This window comes from Thamnophis sirtalis, unplaced genomic scaffold, assembly GCF_051295495.1.
Source record: "Thamnophis sirtalis isolate CommonGarterSnake01/CBP01778 unplaced genomic scaffold, rThaSir2_p1.2 scaffold_5, whole genome shotgun sequence".
In the NCBI taxonomy this organism is placed as follows: Eukaryota; Metazoa; Chordata; class Lepidosauria; order Squamata; family Natricidae; genus Thamnophis; species Thamnophis sirtalis.
Genome location: NW_028261385.1, coordinates 88,622,680 through 88,644,945, shown reverse-complemented (window position 1 = coordinate 88,644,945; position 22,266 = coordinate 88,622,680). Strand labels below are relative to the sequence as shown.

At 43.0% G+C, this 22,266-nt stretch overlaps 1 protein-coding gene across 1 annotated transcript in view; it reads left to right on the top strand.

Moving 5' to 3' along the window:
- Positions 1-1,565: 1,565 nt before the first annotated feature.
- The window catches only part of SNX30 (sorting nexin family member 30), a 35,578-nt gene continuing 14,877 nt past the window's right edge, over positions 1,566-22,266 (top strand). The window contains exons 1-6 of the mRNA XM_087716156.1: positions 1,566-1,968; positions 17,943-18,131; positions 18,992-19,102; positions 20,980-21,138; positions 21,614-21,809; positions 22,191-22,266. The exon at positions 22,191-22,266 is cut by the window's right edge and continues 124 nt beyond it. Coding sequence (XP_087572282.1) covers positions 1,798-1,968; positions 17,943-18,131; positions 18,992-19,102; positions 20,980-21,138; positions 21,614-21,809; positions 22,191-22,266 — 902 coding nt within the window. The 5' untranslated portion in view covers positions 1,566-1,797. The remainder of the gene's footprint in view (positions 1,969-17,942; positions 18,132-18,991; positions 19,103-20,979; positions 21,139-21,613; positions 21,810-22,190) is intronic.

Genomic DNA, 22,266 nt, shown 5'->3' with positions numbered 1-22,266 from the left:
GTTAGGATTAGAGCGTTAGCGTTACGTTTAGCGTTAGGTTAAGGGTTAGCGTTAGGTTTTTCGTTACGTTAAGGGTTAGGTTTAGGGTTAGGTTTAGGGTTAGGTTAAGGGTTAGGGTTAGGGTTAGGTTTAGGGTTAGGTTTGGGGGGGTTAGGGGAAGGTTTTAGCTTTATTTTTACATTTTTCGATCTTTTTCGTCGCGCTCTGATGACGTCACATACGGGCTTTCGTCGACCGCGATTTTGTCGTCCGCGGTTTTGTGGTAGAACCGATTAATGACTTCGGCGGGCTGTATCTGGCCCCCAGGACGTAGTTTGAGGGCTCCTGTATTAGAATAACAGAACAGAATATCAGAGTAGGAAGGGGCCTTGGAGGTCTTCTAATCCAACCCTCTGCTCAGGAAGAAACCCTATATCATTTCAGACAAATGGCTATCTAATCTCTTCTTAAAACTTCCAGTGCTGGAGCATTTACAACTTCTGGAGGCAAGTTGTTCTACTGATTAATTGTATCAGGAAATTCTTCCTTAGTTCTAGGTTGCTTCTCTCCTTGATTAGTTTCTATCCATTGCTTCTTTTCCTGCCCTCAGGTGCTTTGGAGAATAGGTTGACCCCCTCCTCTTTGTAGCAGACCCTGAGATATTGGAACACTGCTCTCATGTCACCCCCAATCTTTCTTTTCATTAAACTAGACATACCAAATTCTAGCATCCTCTCCTGGACTAAATCCTTCAGGTCAGGGGTTCCCAACCCGGGTTTAGAAGTTTCAAAATGATAGTGTATATGCATAAAGGTAAAGGTTCTCCTTGCACATATGTGCTAGTCGTTCCCGACTCTAGGGGGCATTCCTCATCTGTTTCAAAGCCAAAAGTGGTTCCTATTTTTCTACTTGCATTTTTACATACTTTCAAACTGCTAGTTTGGCAGAAGCTGGGACAAGTAATGGAAGCTCACTGTTACGCAGCAGTAGGGATTCCAACAGCCAAACTGCAAACTCAATGCCTTAGTCACTGAGCCACCGCGTCCCTTTGTATATGCATAATTCTATGCATATAATTATTTACTTTTGTAAGGGGTGCGAGAATACATCAGAAGCATTCTAGGGGTGCAGGGTATAGAAAAGTCTGGGAACACCTGCTTTACATGGACTGAACCACCCCTACTAACCACTCCCAGCCAATGCTATTTGGAATTGATGGGATTGGTAGTCCACAAACTGGACGGCAAGGGGGTGGGGTGGAGAGAGAGGCTGGCACACTGTGTCCAAGATGCTGTTGTTGCCAGGAGGGCTTATTTGTTATGCCAAGACCGTCGTGGAGGTCACAGCCAGGCCAGAGCCAAAGGCCTCCAAACAGCTCCGGCGCAAGCGTGGATGGCTTGGCGAAGGGTCCCTCAAGAACGTCGGGGAAACGAGGCGCAGTCGGCGGGGGCGACAACGCGCGAAGGAAGCAGCGGCAGATTTCCCCCCCTCCGCCTATGGCCGCCAGTTCTCGGCCGAGGGCGGAGTCTCCCCGGGTGAAATTGCTCCGGGTGCCGCCGCCGCCGCTACGTTGTATCTTCCGCGACTTTGAGGGAAGGAAGGCGGGGAGTCCTCTGCCCGCGGGAGGAGGCAGCTGGTGACGGCGTCCCCGTTGCAAAGCCACCGCCGAGGCCGCGTCCCTTCCGCCTTTTCCTCCCGCGGAGAAGCGGAGGCGGCTTTGCAGAGGCCGCGGCTCCCCCGCTGAGTTACCGAGCAGCCTCGGCGAAGCTTGCGGAGGGCTCCCCTTCGGCTCCGGCTCGCCCCTGCTCCGCCTCCACCATGTCTGTAGCTGGGGATGGCGGGGCGGGGACTCCCAAGGCGCTGCCTTCGTCCGGACCCAAATCCCTGCAGGACATCCCGCACCCGCTGGCCGCCTCCAGCAGCGAGGAGCTCAGCGTGGAACTGACGCCCAGCCCGGATTTGCAACTGCCCCGCAGCATCGCCGACAAGGTAGGGTGGCGAGGAGTCCCCCCCCCCCCTTCCAGGGCCCTCCGGCTTGAGCTTACGGGAAGACGCGGCCGCTTTTCTTACATTTCGGGGAAACGAGGATCGCCCAGCGACCCAAACATGGACGGAGGGTGTGTTTTTGTGTTTGTTAGCTACTTCTCTCTTGAGCCAAAATGGTGGGGATCCTGCTCTTGGCTGATCTGGTTCTCGTGACAGCCCCTTTGTCGGGTGGGGGAGCCAAGTTTCCGTGCAGATCGGTGGCCTTTTTATTCGCAGGGTCTGCAAGTTTAGAGGTCCTGCGAGAGCCATCATGCGTGGAAGGGCTGTGAAACGTCAGTATGTTATTCGTGTCGTGGGATTCATGGATCTTTGGCCGGTGGGACGCGGGGTGTATGGGTTGGTACAGAGCTCAGTTTCGCCGTTAACAGTTTGCCCTGGTCTCATAAACGTGTGGAGTATAATTGTAAACATAGTGAGCGGTGAAGCAGTTTCTGTATCGGGCCCTTTGAGGAGCCAGTTCTGGTGACACTTAAAGGGTCACGTAAATTAGTGGCTTGCATTCATTTGTGATATCTCGCCTGTTTTCAAGGGCAGCCCTCTCCTAATAGCTTCAAGAAGAGGTGTCAATTGTATGGTTGACAGACAAAGATGTTTGGTGCACTAGTTTTAAACTGAAGTCAAATGAAGGTAGTAGCTGCTCATACCTTTTCCGCTTGACTTTACTATGTGCTACAGGGAGAATTGTGTCTTTGCCTCCTCTTCCTCCTCCTTCCTTCCCCATAACATTTACAACTACTATGCTTCTTTCACTGAGTAGTTGTGATGGAGCAATGGACTTGTTGCCTTTGTCTGCAGCTGTTCCCCTCGCACTTTTCTGTAAAGTTTTGCTCAGAATCTTCTCTCATCAGTGAAAGTCCATGTGAGGATGATGTCACTGCATCTTTGTCAAAACAGGGAAGAGACCAACAGGACTGGCCGCAAATAGTAATCCGCTTTTTATTCCCCGGGTTGCTAGAGAAGGGAAGGTTGTAGGGATAACCATGTCTGCCTTTTTTCTCTCTGCCCCATTGGTAGACTGCAGTAATAGCTTGTGAATAGCTTGACCTAAAATATTAGAAAAGGAAAAGAGCATTGCACTGTCTAGTGTAATTTGTCTTTGGCTCCGTGTGTTGTGTGAATCCACCTCTTGCAGCTTTTAAACCATGGTTTATTTTTATTGAAATTTATATGGCTGCCCATTTCACAGACTATGGGCAATGTGCAACAATCCAATAAAACAATAAATATAAAACATTTATCTAAATTCATTATTAAAAAAAACATTTAAATCAATAAAAACAAAACTGAGCAAGAAAGAATAATAGATGCAGAATATTAATAACAGTGGAGCTACCTCATGAGTTCACCCATCCCTTGGGGTCCCCAGGCCTGCTGGGATAACCAAGTCCTTACTTACATTTTTTTAGATAATATAGACTGATGCTTTGCTAGCCACGTTCCTTCCCTTATCCGAGCTGATCTGAAACCATATTTAGCAACAGATATTACTCCTTTATAGATTGCCTGTGGAGCAGGATACCTACAACAACAAGTAATATGGTTAGAATTAAGGGCTAAGATTTACCATCATTCCTTCTCTTGAGGCTCTCCTGCTAACTGTAAGAATATGTATGATATTATGGCAAACTTCCTTGACCTAATTTTCACAGTTGTCTGTTTCTTCAGAAATGATACGTGTATTGACTGATGTGTTTTATTATAAGTTTTTCCAAGCTGCTATTCAACATTTCGGTCTCCCAAAGTTAGTGATAATAAGAAAACAGCCTATAATTTCCAGCACAATAAACAAAACCACAATGCTATACATAAACAATTACTGTATTTTTCAGACTATAAGATGCATTCAAGTATAAGACGCACCAAGATTTTGAAAAGGTAAATTAAAGGAAGTTTTTGCAATCTGCAGGCCTCCCAAACCCTCTGCATGCCTCGTTTTTTGTAAAAAAAAAATGGGGCATGCAGAGAGTTTGGGAGGCCTGCAAAGTCCTCCTGGGGGCTGGGGGAGAGGGCAAAAATGAGCAAAAACATACCATTTTTTGCAAAAATTGGCCTTTTTTGCAAAAAACACGGCATGCATAGCACTGTTCCCTCTAAGGTGCGCGGCCGCGCAGCCGCACACGTGGCAAGAAAACCCCGCGCAGCAGTTTCTAACGGCCGCGCAGTGATTTTTGCCAAAGCAAACGTGGGGAAGTCCTTTGCAGGCAGCTAGAACTGGCTGTCTGCAAAGGACCTCTGCAGACTTGTTTTGATGATCACGGAGCGACTGACGGTAGTTTGTGCCGGCCGCGGCCGCTCAAACTAGCGTCAGTCGCCCTTGTGTTCAGCAAAGCAAGCTCGGGGAGGTCCTTTGTGGGCAGCTAATCCTAGCCGCTTGTGCCCGGCACTGCGGCTGAAGTAACCCCCCCAAAGCCCCTGCCACCACCAGAATATCTGCCTCCTCCTCTTCCTCCTCCTCCTCCTCCTCTAACAGCATTGGATTTGCCGCCCGATGCCGCGGCTGAGATGAAGCCGCCAAAGCTCCCATCAGCAGCACCCATGCCTCCCCCTCCATGCGGAGCACCTGAGCTGGCCCACACATTATCCCTCCCCCTTCCTCCTCTGCTGTCCTTTTGAGGAGCCATGAGGCCACGGGAGTTAGTAGAAAGGCGACGGAGCGGGCGGGAGCAGGAAAAAAGACCTCTTGGCTTCTGAAAAGCACGGTGGAAGTGGAGGCGGCAGCAGGGGTAACCCAGAGCCCAGCTGAGGTGCTCCAAGCGGAGGGGGAGGCACCGCCGCCGCTGCCATGGGCGGGAGCTTTGGAGGCTTCACCTCGGCTGCAGTGCTGGGCAGCAAATGTGGTGGTCCTCTTGGAGGAGGAGGGGGAGGCGGCAGGAGTTATTCTGGTGGGGGGGCTCATCGGCATCTTCAGCGGCAGCCCTGCCCCCTGTGAAAAAACCCGAAGATGGAACAGATACACGCAGATGATGTCGCCGCAAAAAATTCAGGTGCTCAGGCATGAAAATATGCCGCTCAAACACTATACTTTTCTGCTCACACTGAAAAAAAATTAGAGGGAACATTGATAGGCTTTGGGAGGCTTGTAAAGTGCTCCTGGGGGTTGTGGGGTTGCAAAAATGAGCGAAAAATGGCCCGTTTCCCCCTCGTTTTTGCCCTCCCCAGGCCCCCTTTGCAGGCCTCCCAATCCCTCTCCACATCCATTTTTGCAAAGGGGGCGGGGTTTCAGGAGGCCAAAAATGCTGTATTCAGTGTATGAGACACACCCATATTTTCACCCTCTTTTGGGGGGGGAAAGGTGCATCTTATACTCTGAAAAATACGGTAATTTAAAAGGCCAGCTGTAATAAAGTAAAACCGGACTGCAAAATGTAACCAGCCAAACATCTAATGAATGGCCTTAATTGTTCAGGCAGTATTGTCAATAGAGATCATATGTGGATTGATAAACTAATACTGCAACATTAGTGACTGTAACAAACAAACTGAATAAGAAATGGTTTTTGTTTCATGTTTTTGCTTTATAGCTTGGAAACTACAATTTAAAAACAAAACAAAAGATCCTTTCCAAATGAGTACATCCTTTAGTGCATCTTCAGACCTTAAGGTCTTAATTGAGGTTATTGTACAGACAAGGTAATTACAGTCATCACACAGCAGATCCTGCATGTTTTTTGCTGAGGTATCAAATAAGTTTGGCATGTGAACAAGCAACAGGTTCACTTTCATTTTGTGAATGTGAAGCCAGAATTTGCCATTTCTCAAGAGCCAGCTATGCAACTTTTGCTATAAACTAGTGTGCCAAGCCTCTTATTCCCGAGGAAAGATTTTCTCCATAGATCTACCTTCCAAATGATCTGGATTAACTCAGTTGTAAACTGTAAGTCTGTAGTGTTGCTATCGAGGGGCATAATTCAAAGTTCTCTTTTCAAGGAGCATTTGTTCAATATAACCACAGAATGCAGCTATACAGGTAGACCTGAAGTTTTAACCATTTGTTCAATCATGGTTTGAGGTTACAACACTGGTGGAAAAAAGTGACTTGTCATCTGTCCTTGAAGTTGCAACCATCGTACCACCCTCATGGTCATATGATCACAATTCGGGTATTTGGCAACTGACTTAGTATTTACAATGGTTGCAGCATCCTTTGGCCTTGTGATCCTGGGTTGAAATCTTCCCAGCTGACCTTTGGCAAGCAAAGTCAGTAGGGAAAGCTGGATTGCATAATGAAAATGTGGTTCACAACAACTATGGTAAAAATGATAAATTCTGGTCACATGATGACATAATTAAGGGACACATTGCTTAGGGACCAAAATTCTAGTTTTGGCCTTATTCTCATCACTCACTATCTGTAATCTTACTGGTCTGGAGGGCTATTTTAGCAAATGTTCAGCTCTATTTAGATAATGTTGTGATGTATAGACCAAGTATAAGAAGATATTTCTTTGCTGGAGTGGGAGAAAGAGCATGGTGTAAATCTACCTTTGATGTTGGTCCCCCTATCAATGTTCCCTCTAATTTTTTTTCAGTATGAGCAGAAAAGTATAGTGTTTGAGCGGCATATTTTCATGCCTGAGCACCTGAATTTTTTTCACAGATGTCACCTAAGAAAACAACGAAATCGGTATTATTTGAAACTCAAAGTTATGTTTATTCAAGGTACCCGCTTAATTAAAAGTGTTATATAATATCAGTATCACTTAACAAAGCTCCTGCTTAGCAACCAAAATGTTGGCTCAGAAAGTCTGGCTTTTGAAGCATGCCAATCTTAAAGCTGTTGTTACAGCACCCTCGCACCCCTAACCTTTTAGAAAAAAAAACCAGGGGTCTTCAAACCTGACAGCTTTAAGACTTGTGGACTTCAACTCCCAGAATTCCTCCTCCAGTCATGTTGGCTCAGAAACTCTGGCAGTGAAGCATGCAAGTCTTAAAGCTGCCAAGTTACAAGATCCTTGCACCCATAACCCTTTAGGGAAAAAAAAACACAGGGATCTTCAAACCTGACAGCTTAAGACTCAACTCCCAGAATTCCTCCTCCAGTCATGTTACGGCGACATCATCTGCGTGGATCTGCTCCATCTTCGGGTTTTTTCACAGGGGGCAGGGCTGCCGCTGAAGATGCCGATGAGCCCCCCCCCACCAGAATAACTCCTGCCGCCTCCCCCTCCTCCTCCAAGAGGACCACCACATTTGCTGCCCAGCACTGCAGCCGAGGTGAAGCCTCCAAAGCTCCTGCAGGCGCCCCCGCCCATGGCAGCGGCAGCGGTGCCTCCTCCTCCGCTTGGAGCACCTCAGCTGGGCTCTGGGTTACCCCTGCCGCCGCCTCCACCTCCGCCGTGCTTTTCAGAAGCCAAGAGGCCTTTTTTCCTGCTCCTGCCCCCTCTGTCGCCTTTCTACTAACTCCCGTGGCCTCATGGCTCCTCAAAAGGACAGCAGAGGAGGAAGGGGGAGGGATAATGTGTGGGCCAGGTCAGGTGCTCCGCATGGAGGGGGAGGCAGGGGTGCTGCTGATGGGAGCTTTGGCGGCTTCATCTCAGCCGCGGCATCGGGCGGCAAATCCAATGCTGTTAGAGGAGGAGGAGGAGGAAGAGGAGGAGGCAGATATTCTGGTGGTGGCAGGGGCTTTGGGGGGGTTACTTCAGCCGCAGCGCCGGGCACAAGCGGCTAGGATTAGCTGCCCACAAAGGACCTCCCCGGGCTTGCTTTGCTGAACACAGGGGCGACTGACACTAGTTTGAGCGGCCGCGGCCGGCACAAACTACCGTCAGTCGCTCCGTGCTCATCAAACAAGTCTGCGGAGGTCCTTTGCGGACGGCCAGTTCTAGCTGCCTGCAAAGGACTTCCCCACGTTTGCTTTGGCAGAAATCACTGCATGGCAGTTAGAAACTGCTCCGTGGGGTTTTCTTGCCACGTGCGCGGCCGCGCATCCGCGCACCTTAGAGGGAACAGTGCCCCCTATATCTTAAAAAATAACCATGGATGTTGGAGAGGCTAGTGTTTTAATCTGCCCTCAGGAATTTTCCTATACAAGTAGTTCTTGCTTAGCAACCAGAATTGAGACCAGCAGTTTTCTCACTAAGTGCGGCGGTCATTAAGTGGAAAATCATGACTATGACAGGGACTTGGTGTCATTTGTCATTCAGTTGTTAAGCAAAACATGTGACTGCAACTTGAGATTTTACTTTAAAGCATTCTCCAGTAACTCTGCTTGTTAAAAATCAGGATTGATAGCAAAACAGTTTTTGTTTATACTGTCATAACTGTGAATAATTGCTAAATGAGATAATTGGTAAATGAGGACCACCTCTAATGTTTAAGACAAAAGTGGGAAACTAGATAATGTCAAACCAGTACTTAGTAGCTCCAACAAACATAAGGAATTTTTTTTAAATGTAGTCCTGGAAATCCATAGATTCCTCATCCTTTGTTTAGAAGTTGTAATTCCAAGAACCTTTAGATCAGATTTCCCCAGCGTAGAATGGAATGGAATGGGAATAAGGAATAGGAATAGGAGTAGAATAGGAATAGAATACTTTACTTGGCCGAGTGTGGTTAGACACCCAAGGAATTTGTCTCCAGTACAAAAGCTCTCAGTGTACATGCAAAGCAACAGAATAATGATAATCATAATACCAATAGGAGAGGGAAGTAAGAAGGATAATGATAAATATTAATGCTACGGTCATACTGCTTGAGTAAATACACATAGAGATTAAATAGCACTGTGACGATTAGGTGCTGCTCAGCAGAATGATGGCCTGAGGGGGGGGGGGGAAACTGTCCCTGTGTCTAATTGTTTTGGCCTTGTGGTGTCATCCTGAGGGGAGCTGAAACAATTTATGTCCAGTATGTGGGGGTTGCAGATATCTCTTCAGTCCTCCTTTTGACCCGTGCAATATACAGGTCTTCTATGGAAGGCAGTTTGGTTGCAATAATTCTTTCTGCAGTCTTAACTATCCCTTTGAGTCTGTTCTTGTCCTATTTGGTTGCTACACAAGCCAAACAGTTATATAGAAGTCAATATGACAAGCTCAATAATTCCTCTGTAAAACTGTACATATAGTTCCTGGAACAGTCTGAACTTCCTGACTGATGCAGGAAGAACTTTTTTTGTATGTGGTGCCCTTTAAATGATTATTCTAATGTTAAATGTTCAAGTCCTGGGAGATTATAGAACCCCACAATTTAAAGGACTCTACTGCTGATACTGTGCTGTTGAATATGGTAAGTGGTGGTAAAATAGAAGGGCTCTTCCTAAAATCCACTCTCAACTCTACGGATTTAAGCATATTGAGCTCCAGATTGTTACGGCTGCACCACAGGGCAAGTTGTTCAACCTCCCGTCTATATGATGATTTATCACCATGTCTAATGAGGCCAATGACTTATCATCTGCAAACTCGCCTCACAATTAATAGGTTGTGAATTCGATCCTAGGTAGAGGCAGATGTAGGATCTCCTGCTTGGGCAGGGGGTTGGACTAGATGATCCTTCCAACTGTGTTAATCTGTTAAAGTTCCATCTAGGTCCCATCTAGATTGGTTGAATAAGGGAATGCTTGATTTTTTTAAAAATAGTTCACAGATTCTATTGCATCCACCTGCCTCAACATTGGAGTGTACTTACCAAGGCGATATCTCATCTGCTGCCAGAGTAAACATCAATAACTGCTTGGCTTTTACAGTCTGATAATGTAGGTTGCTTTATCCTTTTTAGCCAATATGGAGAAAATTAATTACAGTAACTGCAGTCTGATGCTGGATATTGTCCAGAGATAAATCTATATATTTTAAGTCAACACAGATAACTTAATGATTTTTCTCTCCCTCTAAAATAAGTGTTGGTTTAGGTGATTACAGGCTTTCATTTACAGCTAATTTTGGAGAGGGAACTTGAAAGATTCAAAGTAGTGATAATACCTCAATGTTTTAGCAAGGTATTAAATATGACAGGATAACATGGAAACTATTAATTATTCTTGTCCTCTTTAGTTGTACATTTAAGACTGTTGAATTGTTTCAGTTCGTCCATATTGAAAAGAGTAGAAATGACTACAAGAGAACTGAAATATTTTAGCTTATTCTTATAGCTACTGGTTTTCAACACCTCTTTAATCTTAAAATCTTTAATCTTTAATCTCTTTAATCTAGGTTCAGAAATTAAGGAGGGTTGAATATGGGAATTCTAAGGCCAAGGGTAGAATGGGAAGTTAAAAAATATTGCAAAGGAAAGCAGTGAGGAACATAGTTGCCAAGAAAATTGCCTGGTTATACTTAGTTATCAGACGTCAAGCTTAACGTGAGATCTTTACCTTCTGATAATGCTGAACCAATGCAGGAGCAGGGGTTCAAATTTAGTAAAATCCATAATCAAATACCAATGTAGAAAAGCAGAATATTTAGCTCATGCAGTGATGTGTAGAATATTTAGCTCATGCAGTGATGTGTAGAAATGTCTCAGATATTTGTCAAGTTGATATAAATATTTTTGAGGAAAATTGAAAGTTTCCATAATTTCAATAAAACATATGATACAATAATTTACACATAAAATTATAAACATATTGCAAAGATTACATAAAAATCTGTCCTGATTGAAAAATATTCATTTTGCATAAGCTGTCTTGCAGAGATGAGAGAAGAGGAAGTCTGGAATGCTGTTTTTTCCTTGAATGACTAATTTGGGTCATTTGCAACTGTTGGGATGTTCTCTTGTGTCTCCAAGTGACCAACTTCTGCTTCTCCCACAAATACTCTGTTAAGATGATATTTTGCTAAGTTGTAGATATTGATGAGGTTTTATATAGCAGCTATGCAGTTTTTAGTTGCATGCAGTCTTTCTGTTTAAGGAAAGGCAGTGGCAGATTAATTGTGCTCTTTAGTCATTGGGTGTTAAAGCATAATTAAAGGTTAAGCAAAACTTAAAAGAGATTGCATTGCATTTCATGAAAAAGTGAACTCTCTAGAACAGGGCTGGCAACCCTTTGGGTTCACAAATTCAGAAAACGTGTAACTTGACTCTGCTGGTGTGTCACCCCTCCTCCTTAATAAAAGAGAAATGATTCTTTACATATTCATTTATAATTTGACAAACCTCTTGTTCACATGAATGCAAAAGTTTTTCACACAATCATAATGTGCTTATTTTGGAGACTGTGGTTGCAGATAACTTGTGCTCTTGCACCTTGAAGACAAATGCAAAGCATCACCCCAGGCAGCATTTTGAAGACAACTGAACTGTGTGACTGCCACATTTCCTATCACATTTGCAAGTTACCCTTTCATGTCACCACCAATCACAATTCTCAATATGACAGATTGCATGCTGATACAGATAGAGAGAATCCATTTTAAACTCTGACTGGTCCAGGGTCACATATTTTTTGCATTTTTGTTCAGTATCTTTAGTAACTCAAAACAATTGTTGTCAGGTGTTGGTGAAGGGTGTGTCACTCAAAACTTTGTGGCATATCACCTTTGACACGTGTGTCATAGGTTCGCTGTCAGTACTCTAGAAACATTCAGCTTGGCATAGGGTTAGAGTTCATTGGTTTATTTATATACCTGTAGCACTGGCACAGAATTAGCAATGTTATCAAACAAAACTTGAACAAATAGGACTTCAGACAGGAACGTGGTGCTTGAAAATTCTGTGCCACCTATTCTTCATTCGGAGAGAAAGTTACCATCCCTGTTTTGTTCTTTCCCATCTTCTTGGAGGAAAAAGGAGAGTTGATCTAATTTCCCACTGGATTTTTTTTTTGAGGATTTCAACAAGGTACTAAGGTATTGTCTCTGGACATTCTCTTTGCAAAAGAGAAATATATGACTAAAGAAAATGATTTTGGCCAGAAGTGGAAAAACAACATTGCCCTTTTCTATTTCTGTGGAGGAAAAGAAGGCTGGCTTCTTTTCCATGAGCATAGGAAAAGTTATTTTTTGGAAGCACTGCCCAGTTGGGGAGGGGGGGTCCACATCTGTTGCATTTATGACATCTGCTTGAAGACAAAATCCATTGAGAGCAACCTGCCCTTTGATAATACATTCTAACAGTAGTTATTTAGCATAAAGCCTGAGGTTAGAGTGTGCAGGTAAAGACCAGAGGTGGGTTCCTACCGGTTCAGCTGAACCGGTAGTGGTTTGGCAGCCTGGGTTGCTGCAACCGGCAGCAACCCAGGCTTGCCATGCCCCCGAACCAGTTCTCCTGGTGGCACCATAGGCACCATCATCTTATTTTTTGCTTCTGCATATGCACAGAGCACTTTCATTGCACTGCACATGCGCACATCAAGTGTGCGGCACAGCCATGAGCAAACCGGCAGTAGTGATTGCCAGAACCCACCCCTGGGAAAGACCATCTCATATTTATGGTTGAGATATTTCTTGATATCTATGTGCCAAGCACAATGATGCTAAACCTTGTGTAATAACATAATGTGCTAATTACTGGTTAAATGGAATGATACAGGAAATAGACATTACATCTATTTTCTGTATCATCTTCCTTATTAACCAAAGGTCCTTATTCCAAAGAAGATTGCACTGCCACAAAGTTTCTGCTGTTTCTTGAGAAATGAGTTACATTGTTCAACAAACCAGATAACCTCTCTGGTAATTTATATAATGTAGAGTTGAGCCAGAAAAAATGTCTCTCTGTATATTTGGGAGGAAGATACTGGAGAATGCATTTCAGGAGTTACATAAAAACAAGTGTATTTGTAGTTGCAATTCAAATGGGAATTGGAATTGTGACGTATTCAGATTGTTTAAGAGCTGTGATAGCACAGTGGGTTAGAATGCAGCATGGCAGTCAAATTCTACTGACTGCCAACTGCCTGCAATTCGGATCTTACCACCAGCAGTTCAGCAGTTTGATTCTGACTGGCTGACGGTTGTCTCAGTCCTTCCATCCCAGTAAAATGAGGACCCAGATTGTTGGGGGCAATATGCTGACTCTGTAAATCACTTAGACTCTAAGTCTTAGAGGGGGCTGTAAAGCACAGAAGCAGTGTATAAGGTTAAGTGCTATTGCTATTTCTAATAATGCAGAAGCCAGACAGTCATTCATGATCTTTTTAGCATTCTTTATGTTTGTAAAGACATGTATATTTGTAAAGAGTGAAATTGGCAGTTTCCTTCATAGCACACTAACATTTAATTTTTTAAGTAGAAGATTCTAAAAGTATTAAATCAGGCAATGCAGATGTTTGATGGAAGGTGACTGTAATCACATTCATGCTTTTGCAGTGGTAGGTTTCCAAATTTTTTACTACTGGTTTGCTCGTGCTCGCAAACATGCGCGACACTTCTGCGCATGCGCAGAAGTGTCTGAGCAGGTGGGCGGAGCTTCCCACTGCTGCTACTACTGGTTTGCCCGATCCGGGCCAAACTGGGAGCAGCCCACCTCTGTGCTGTTGGATACTGGATACTAGTTATACTGAGATCATGGATACAGGGCCTCAGTATAACTAGAAGATCAGAATTGTTTCTAGCCTTTCTTCCATTGCTATCCTCTGGTAACCGTCCTTAACAGAATCAACAAATTGGCTAGCATGTAAGAAATTAGCCCATCTAGAATGCTCTTTCCTTTGCCTGTCCATAGGTGTTCAATCCTCTCTACCTATATGGAGAGAATACTCTATATATGGAAAGAGTGTTATTTATCTATATGGAGAGAGTATTAGCCAGATTAGCTGCCCACTTTTAACATGGCAAATAGAAAATAAGGTTAGAAAGTTGGATAAGTAACTTAAAGCAGTTCAGAAAAACCGACAAAATAGAAAATGTTGCTTCAGTGTACTTTTACCTAAGGAAGAGGATATTTGTATTAGCAAAGATATTCCTTATTCCAAAGAAATAGGAAAAATTCTGAAAGAAAAATCAGCCTTGCAATGCATACTGCAGTACAGATAGTCCCCGACTTAAAACAGTTCTTTTAGTGACATTGAGAAAAGTTGCTTAGGGTCATTTTTCACACTTGCAGCATCCCCAGGATCATGTGATCAACATGCAGATGCTTGTCAGCTGACTCATATTTATGACAAGTTGCAGTGTCCCAGGCTCCTTTTACAACCTTCTGACAATCAAAATTAATGGGGAAGCCAGATTCACTTAGCAACTATGTTAGTAACTGAACAACTGCAGTGATTCACTTAACAACAGTGGCAAGAAAGATTGTAAAATGAGGCAAAACTCATTTAACAAATGTCTTGCTTAGCAACAGAAATGTTGGGTACAATTGTGTTATAAGTCGAGGACTACCTGTACTCTTATTCAGGTGAGACATTCCACATTGTCTTCTGGGATACTTATTTTCATATTACAGTACTCTTTCCCAAGAAATCAGCAAGATCATTCCTATCACACAAACTTGGTTCTTATTTGGCTACCATTGAAGTCCATACCTCATACCTGTACTTGAGAGACCGCCTGCTGCCAATTACCTCCCAAAGACCCGTTAGATCACACAGGGTCGGCCTCCTCCGGGTTCCGTCCACCAGCCAATGCCACCTGGCTACTACCCGGGGGAGGGCCTTCTCTGTGGCAGCTCCGGCCCTTTGGAATGAACTCCCCGCGGAGATTCGGACCCTCACCTCTCTCCAGGCCTTCCGGAAAGCCGTCAAAACCTGGCTGTGCCGGCAGGCCTGGGGGTGATGAGTTCCCCTCCCCTCTCGACTTGTATGGTTGTATGATTCTTGTTTATTTTAATCACGTGTATTGTGTTTTATGTTCCCTTTTTCCCCCTTTGAGTTGTTCGCCGCCCTGAATCCCTCCCGTAGAAGGGCGGCATACAAATAAACTAAATCTTAACCTTAATCTTAATCTCATAGCACCTTTAAAAGCTTTAGTTCTCTTGGGGCAGTATTTTCATGTATTTCTTCTAATTCACAAGGAACCCTTCCCCTCATCTTAATTCATGGGTAGCTATTTTTGTCTTGAACACATCTTTAGCTTCTGTCATTCTGCAGATCCTGAAATTCTTCTAAGCCAGTTGATGGAACTATTCTATACAGTAACATTTGGAGAGTGAGTTCAATATAATTTGAACTCAATATAAGCCCTCTCTGCGGTCATGTGAGCCGTCGCCCAACTCGGCTCTACCACGCATGCATGTGTGCCTCGCTGGCCAACTGATTTTTGGGTCTCTGCCGTGCCTGTGAGAGGCATATACAGGGAGGCAGGCGGTCATGCGTGCATGCATGAGGGCGGAGGGAGCAATAGGGGGTGCGGTGCCCCCCCCCGCATGCCTCATTTTTTGTTTCAGGAGGCTTCAGGGAGGCCTGCTATGCCCAAAATGGGCTGGGGGGGTGCACAGGGGCAGCACAGGGTGTCGTGCGCATACACAAGGGAGCGGGGCACATTGCATTGTGGGTGTGGGCACACGCAATTTCGGCACATGAGGACAAAAGAGTTAGCCATCACTGATTTAGGACATACTTTATATGTACTCCAGTATCTGGATTTCATCTTTGTAATATAAGCAGACTAGAAAATTTTCGGCCATTTGTTTGCTTTATCTCATCTGCTCCCATGAGCCTCTGTTGTTTTAAAAACTGACAATTATGCAAAATTGACAGTAACATGTAATCTCTGATGAGTAAGATTTACTTTCAATTTATTTCCTTGATAAAGGGGCAACTGAAATTGAAGAATTGTCTCTGCTTTTTATTTTAAACTATTTTTAATTTGTATGCAATTCTGCAATTTGCACCGGGAAATGGAAAAACAAAACAAAACATCACGACCAAATGTTATGAATTAAGAACTCCCCTGGTTCTTTTAAAAATGCCAGGGCTGTGGGCTAAACTGGGAAGTGGAAAAAAAAATCACAGAAGAAAACAGTGGCAAACCACTAATTTATCACTGCCAGGAAAGCTACGTGTTTGAGTTCATTAAAATCTCAGGAGTTAAGCATCACTTATTTTACCTTTATGTACAGACAGTGCTTTCTGAAATGAAAGGATCATTTTTAAATTGTCGGAAGAAAAATAAAGAGAATCAAAGACCATGGTGGTAAAAAGCTCGTACGTTTTGAGAATAGAACATTCCATTTCCTCATTGGACCATGCCACACCTCTTCCACACCATGCTGTTGTGGGCATGGTTCAGACTTAAAAGGATTAATTTTTGGAAGCCATCGAGGTGCCTTTAAAATGGTATCCAAAGGAGGCTCAGCATGGTCTGGAAGGGGAATGAAACATTCCAGAGCTCTATGGAAAAATTCTTTTCTTGAACTTGTGGATTTTACATATCCCTGCAGAAGATTGTAAATATTCCTTCCTCATGCCAGTGGTATTGATTTACCAATCTCAGAGTTTCCAGAGGCGTAGAACTGGGCATAAGGAGGATGGCCAAATGCTGGAAGCAGCAAGAAAAAGAATCCTTAGCCAGAAGGCAATCATGAATATAGAAAGCATTGTCTTTTGCAGAGACAGTTGCAGAAAGAGCCCTTCCAACTTCTTCTGGAGGAATTGGAGGAGGTAAAATCAATTGGCTTAGAAGGGAATTCCTTAGCTGAAGGTTTTGGCTGTAGTCCATTTCACTAAAGTTATTAGGGAAATATTGGCATTAGTAATCTAAAGACTAGAGAAACAAAATCTAAGCACATATGTATCTGACAGATACATAAGGGACATAATTGCTCAGTGGCTAAGACACTCAGCTTGTCAATCAGAAAGGTCGGCGGTTTGAATCCCTAATGCTGCGTAATGGTGTGAACTCCCATTACTTGTCCCAGCTTCTGCCAATCTAGCAGTTTGAAAGCATGTAAAAATGCAAGTAGAAAAATAGGGACCACCTTTGGTGGGAAGGTTAACAACGTTCTGTGCGCCTTTAGTGTTTAGTCATGCCAGCCACATGACCACAGAGACATCTTCGGACAGCACTGGCTCTTCGGCTTTGAAACGGAGATGAGCACCGCCTCCTAGAGTCGGGAACGACTAGCACATATGTGTGAGGAGAACCTTTACCGTTATCTGACAGAACAGAATGGAGGAAACTAGCAAATAATCATTTAGTAAGATTTGAAAGATAACTTTTTTACATTAGCAAGAGGGAACAGTGGATTGGAGCAGGATCTTCAGTCTTATCCTGCTTCTAGTAAAGATAATGTTTGCCTACATTACAACAGAGATAAGATCACAAGATAACATAAAGCACTGAACACGTGAAGCTCTATATAAAATCTGTATAAATGCTAAATATTTTTATCAGATTATAGTAATATTCTCTACAATGGAATATCCATTATTGTGTTATGGTATGGTATGCTGGTTTGACAGCCACAGACAGAAAGGCATTACAGAGAGTGATGAGCACAGCACAAAAAATTATGGGCTGTCCCCTGATACCACTGGACAAAATCGCCAAGAGTCACTGCCTCAACAGAGTGAGGATAATCTTCAGGGATGATTCACACCCTGGTCAGCATTTCTTTACTCTCCTACCATTGGGCAGGAGATATAGCATAGCCAGCTGAATGAATAGGCTGAAAAATAGCTTTTATCCGTGGGCTGTCAGACTTCTGAATGCAACATAACATCACAAGTAGGTTTAATATAATAGACTTACAGGGCCAGCACAATATGCAACATGTTCATACTGATGTAATATAATGTTACGTACATATAGGTATATGGGAATGTGTGTTAGTTATTACTTATTTGGGTTTAGGGATTCTGTTTCTTTCATTTATTGAGTTATTGAGATGTATTTTTTTGTTTCGGGGGGGGGGGGATGCACCAAGGGAGGCTCATTCAATTTCATTGAACACATGTTGTGCATTGACAATAAAGGTTTGATTTGATTTGATTTAGTATTCAATGTGTGGCTCTTTCTGCTGATTCATCTCTCTGGATGAACTTCAGGAACTGGTTTTTGTCCCTTTTTCCCACACCTGATCGTTGTGTCTTCCTCCAGGATCTCAGTTTGCCCAATGGTACTCCTGCAGATACTTCTAGTCCCGCCTCTTCCTCCTCGCTTCTCAATAGACTACAACTGGATGATGACTTGGATGGGGAAATGAGGGACCTCTTTGTCACCGTTGATGATCCCAAAAAGCATATCTGTACGATGGAGACTTACATCACTTACCGAGTCACAACTAAGGTATCACAAGTTAAGTTGCTCTTTTCAGAAATATTGCTTTTATTGAAAACAACTCTTATTTCAGTTTCCTTGAAATGCAAAGTAGCATTGGGATTCACGTGCATTCTCAAAGTTTGTTTCCTCTTGTCCTAAGAATATTTATCAAATTGTCAAGTCAGAGTTGATTGCATTCTTCATGTAGAAGAATGTAAAAGAATGTGCATATTGGAAGCATGCAAGAGCCTCTTGCAGTACATTTTGTTTCCTTTACTTGGTTAAGATCTAAAATATTTTTCATTTCTAATTGGTGTTAGTTGCATGCTTTGAACTTTAATAATGGAAAGGTTTCTACAGCCCACCCAATTTCAAATAAGACAGAAAATCTTGACCCTTTCTCACTATGGTTATATGAAAAGTAAAACAAAACACTATCCTGGAAAAAGACACATTTGTATCATATCCAAGTAAACAGCATCAGTATGTTTGTGTAGTCCCCAGGAGTTGAGCTTAACTCAAAAAAGACATTTGTGAATTGTGAATCTATGGAAGAGACAACAATTTGATTTTGGATTTGTTATAGAAAGAAAGACCTTTTTCTTCTGTCTTTTGTGCATATAATAATAGGACCATAAAACAGTATTTCAGAACCTTGTATCTTTGTAAGTTGCCTAAGAAGGGAAAATTCATAATTTGTTTAATTTACTTCTGTTGCTTGAGTGACTCAGCTTGTGAAATGCTGCATGGTTTGCAAATGGAATTAAACAAGAATTTTGCAGCATTCAGAGAGAATGTGTTTTATTTAAGAAATGTGAAACATTAGTTTTCATACATTAGACTTTCTTGTTCTCTTACCACTTTCAATGTTTATTCTTTCATTCCAGACCACTCGAGCTGAGTTTGACTTGCCAGAGTATTCAATGCGCCGAAGATACCAGGATTTTGATTGGCTTAGGAATAAACTGGAGGAATCTCAGCCAACTCATCTCATTCCTGTAAGTACTAAGACAGAGCCACTAGCACACTATTCCTTTTTAAACAGTGTCCATCTCCCATTAGGGGTCTAGGACAGAGGGGCTGTGGCCCACTGGCCAGGGCGAATGCTTGGGGGCATGTCAGCCAAAGAGAAAAGCTAGAGGTGAATCCCCAGAAGGAGAACCCTGGTGGAGAAGCAGGTGCAGCCAAGAGGAGGAGCCGAAAAGTCCCATTCCACCCATTATAGGTCCACAATGGCTTGAGTGGTTGGAATGCTGGACAGGAGTTTAGCAAGCCCACGTTTGAGACCCAAGAGCTGCCGTGAAGTGAGGTTGAGCTCTCGTCCTTTATTGCAGCTCCTGCCGGGGACATGAAAGGAGCCCCCAACTGGGCGTCCCCCCATACAACGGTGATGTCACTGGCTAATCCTTTCAGGAATCGCCTCGGTGCTTCTGACACAAGTGCAAAACAAACAAACAAAAAATCCTTCCCATTATTTGTCCAGGGAGTCTCTGAGAATTGGATACAATTTGAATGGAGGGAAAAATGGATTCAGGATATATCAAGATGTTAATTCTGCGCTGAACAATTTTCTGTTGAACTAAGTTACCTTGAGATTATGATTCAAAGTTTTAATTTTATAAAATTTGATTTATAGTTTCCTAATATTGATTTAGATTTAAATTTGAGAGTCTCATTGGATTTCATGAAGCTGCATATTTTTATGAATAAATAACAAAAGTTTCTTGGACTGGAAACCGTCTTTGCTTGTTGTTGATGTACTATTCCATTTTACATGCTCACTTTCAAATCATGTTATCTAATAGCACTCCCTTTTTTATAAAGTGGGTTACTGGATAAATATGTCTATTAAATTAACTTTATCTGCTGGGATCTTTGAGATTTTTAACCTGCACTTTAATTCATCTTCTACTTCATGCCTTTGCCACTACTAAGTGAGATTTAAAATGCATGTTTGGAGAGTGGCAACATTGTTGTCCCCATAAATATAAATATTAATATTCAGAAATGGAAGGTAATTTGCAGTTAATGTGATCTTATGATGTTAACACTGCAGTCTTAACTATATTTTACTGTTAACTTGGAGATTGCAATGATAAGCTGGCAACTAACACAGGCTGCGATGACTGAGTCGCAGCTTCTCTTACAGCTCTGCAGGGAACAAAGTGTACTTAAAACAACCCAGATGTCTTTGAGATAAAGCAGAAGGACAAGGCAGGTTGGGGCGGGGGAGGTAGTATTGCATGGTTAACTGGCCTGAGATTCTAAAGTCAGAAAAATCCAAAGAAAATACAAAGCCTGTAACTCTTACTGGGTGGGAACCAAGGAAAAAACTCATTCTGCTACAGAACAGGTGTAACCTGAACATCAAGGAGATATGTCAGGTTCCAAGATAGATTTTAATTCTCCCACAGTTATCTAGATATTAATCAGGGGTGGGTTTCTCGCCCCGTTCCAACCGGATTGGTTGGAACGAGGCCGGCGGAGTCCTCACGCATGCACGCGGCGTGCGCGTGCACGCACGCGGCGTCCTCGCGCACGCACATGACGCGCGCGTGCACGCACGCGACGCGCGCATGCGCACTAGCGTCTGCGCGATGCTCCAGCTGCTCCTGGAGGATCGCGCAGGCGTTCTGCGCATGCGTGGAAAGCGCGAAATTCGAAAAAAACGGGTAAGGAGCGGGCGCGGGGGGGGGGCTTCGCCGTTCCCGGAAGTTACTTCCGGGTTCGGCGACCAACCGGATCGCAGGGACCGGTGCGAACCGGTCGAAACCCACCCCTGATATTAATGCAAAAAGTACTGTACACACACACACACACAGACATACATACGTATGAATCTTGCTTCCTGTAACTTTCTTCCTCCCTTCCTCAGCCTCTTCCAGAAAAATTTGTAGTTAAAGGTGTGGTTGACCGTTTTTCAGAAGAATTTGTTGAGACAAGGAGAAAGGCCTTGGATAAATTCTTAAAAAGGATTGCGGATCATCCAGTACTTTCTTTCAATGAACATTTTCATGTATTCCTTACAGCCAAAGTAAGTGCATTGAATCCACACAGATTTTCTGCTTTTTAAAGCTTGTAATTAGAGGTGCAAGCCCTTAGACTAAGAACATTTTCTTGCAGCAGCATAAATATATGTCTCTTTAATTCATTAGCCAACTCTTTTGTTAAATGCTAGCTTTAGATTCTGGTAGGTGTTGAGTATTGTCTTTTAGTGTACAGCTTGTAGTATTTAGAACAATAAAATAAACCCAGCTGAATTTTTTCAGTAGCCAAGAACATCCTTTTTTTCTTCAAACAGTTACTTCACTTTGATGTCTTCATTGCTTTAAAATAGTCACTAAGATATTGCTAAGGATTTTCTACTTTTTAAAAGCACTCATATAGTCCACAATTTAACTATAACAAATTCAGTGGTATGAATGTGACTGTTTCTTGCTCAGACAGTTGTATGAGAGTGAATAGTTTCAGCAAAGCTGTAAATGTATTAATAATTCTATTGATACCAGGATCTTAATGCTTACAAAAAACAAGGAATGGCTTTGCTTACCAAGATGGGAGAATCGGTAAAATATGTCACAGGAAGCTATAAATTAAGAAGTCGACCGTTGGAGTTTGCTGCCCTGGGTGAATATCTAGATACATTTTCTCTGAAGCTAGGAACTATTGATAGAATAGCACAGCGGATAATCAAAGAGGAAGTGGGTAAGTAGGACTTATAGCTTCCCTTGTAACTCCCATTTTGTTATTTTTGTTTTCAAGAAACAAATTGTGAAAGATGCATGCATTCCTCGTCTCTTGGATGTAGATTTGTTATGCTGCAGAAGTAGCTCTGCAAAAAGATTTTGGAAATGTTGGGCATGTTTTTAAAATCACTAAATTCTTATATATCTCTTCTCCTTATTTTGCTTCTTACAATACTGTTCTTCATAGTTTTCCCAAGGGTAAATAGTTTCTTATTTGCCTCGTGCCTTGCCAAATATGAATATTTTGACTCAAAATTGGATTCGAATTTTTTTTTTTAAAAAAGGGGCTCATAATCTTGAAACACAGAATTTTCTGTCCCTAATTTTTTATCTGCTGCAGAATATTTAGTGGAACTACGAGAATATGGTCCCGTTTATTCAACCTGGAGTGCACTAGAGACAGAGGTGTCTGAACC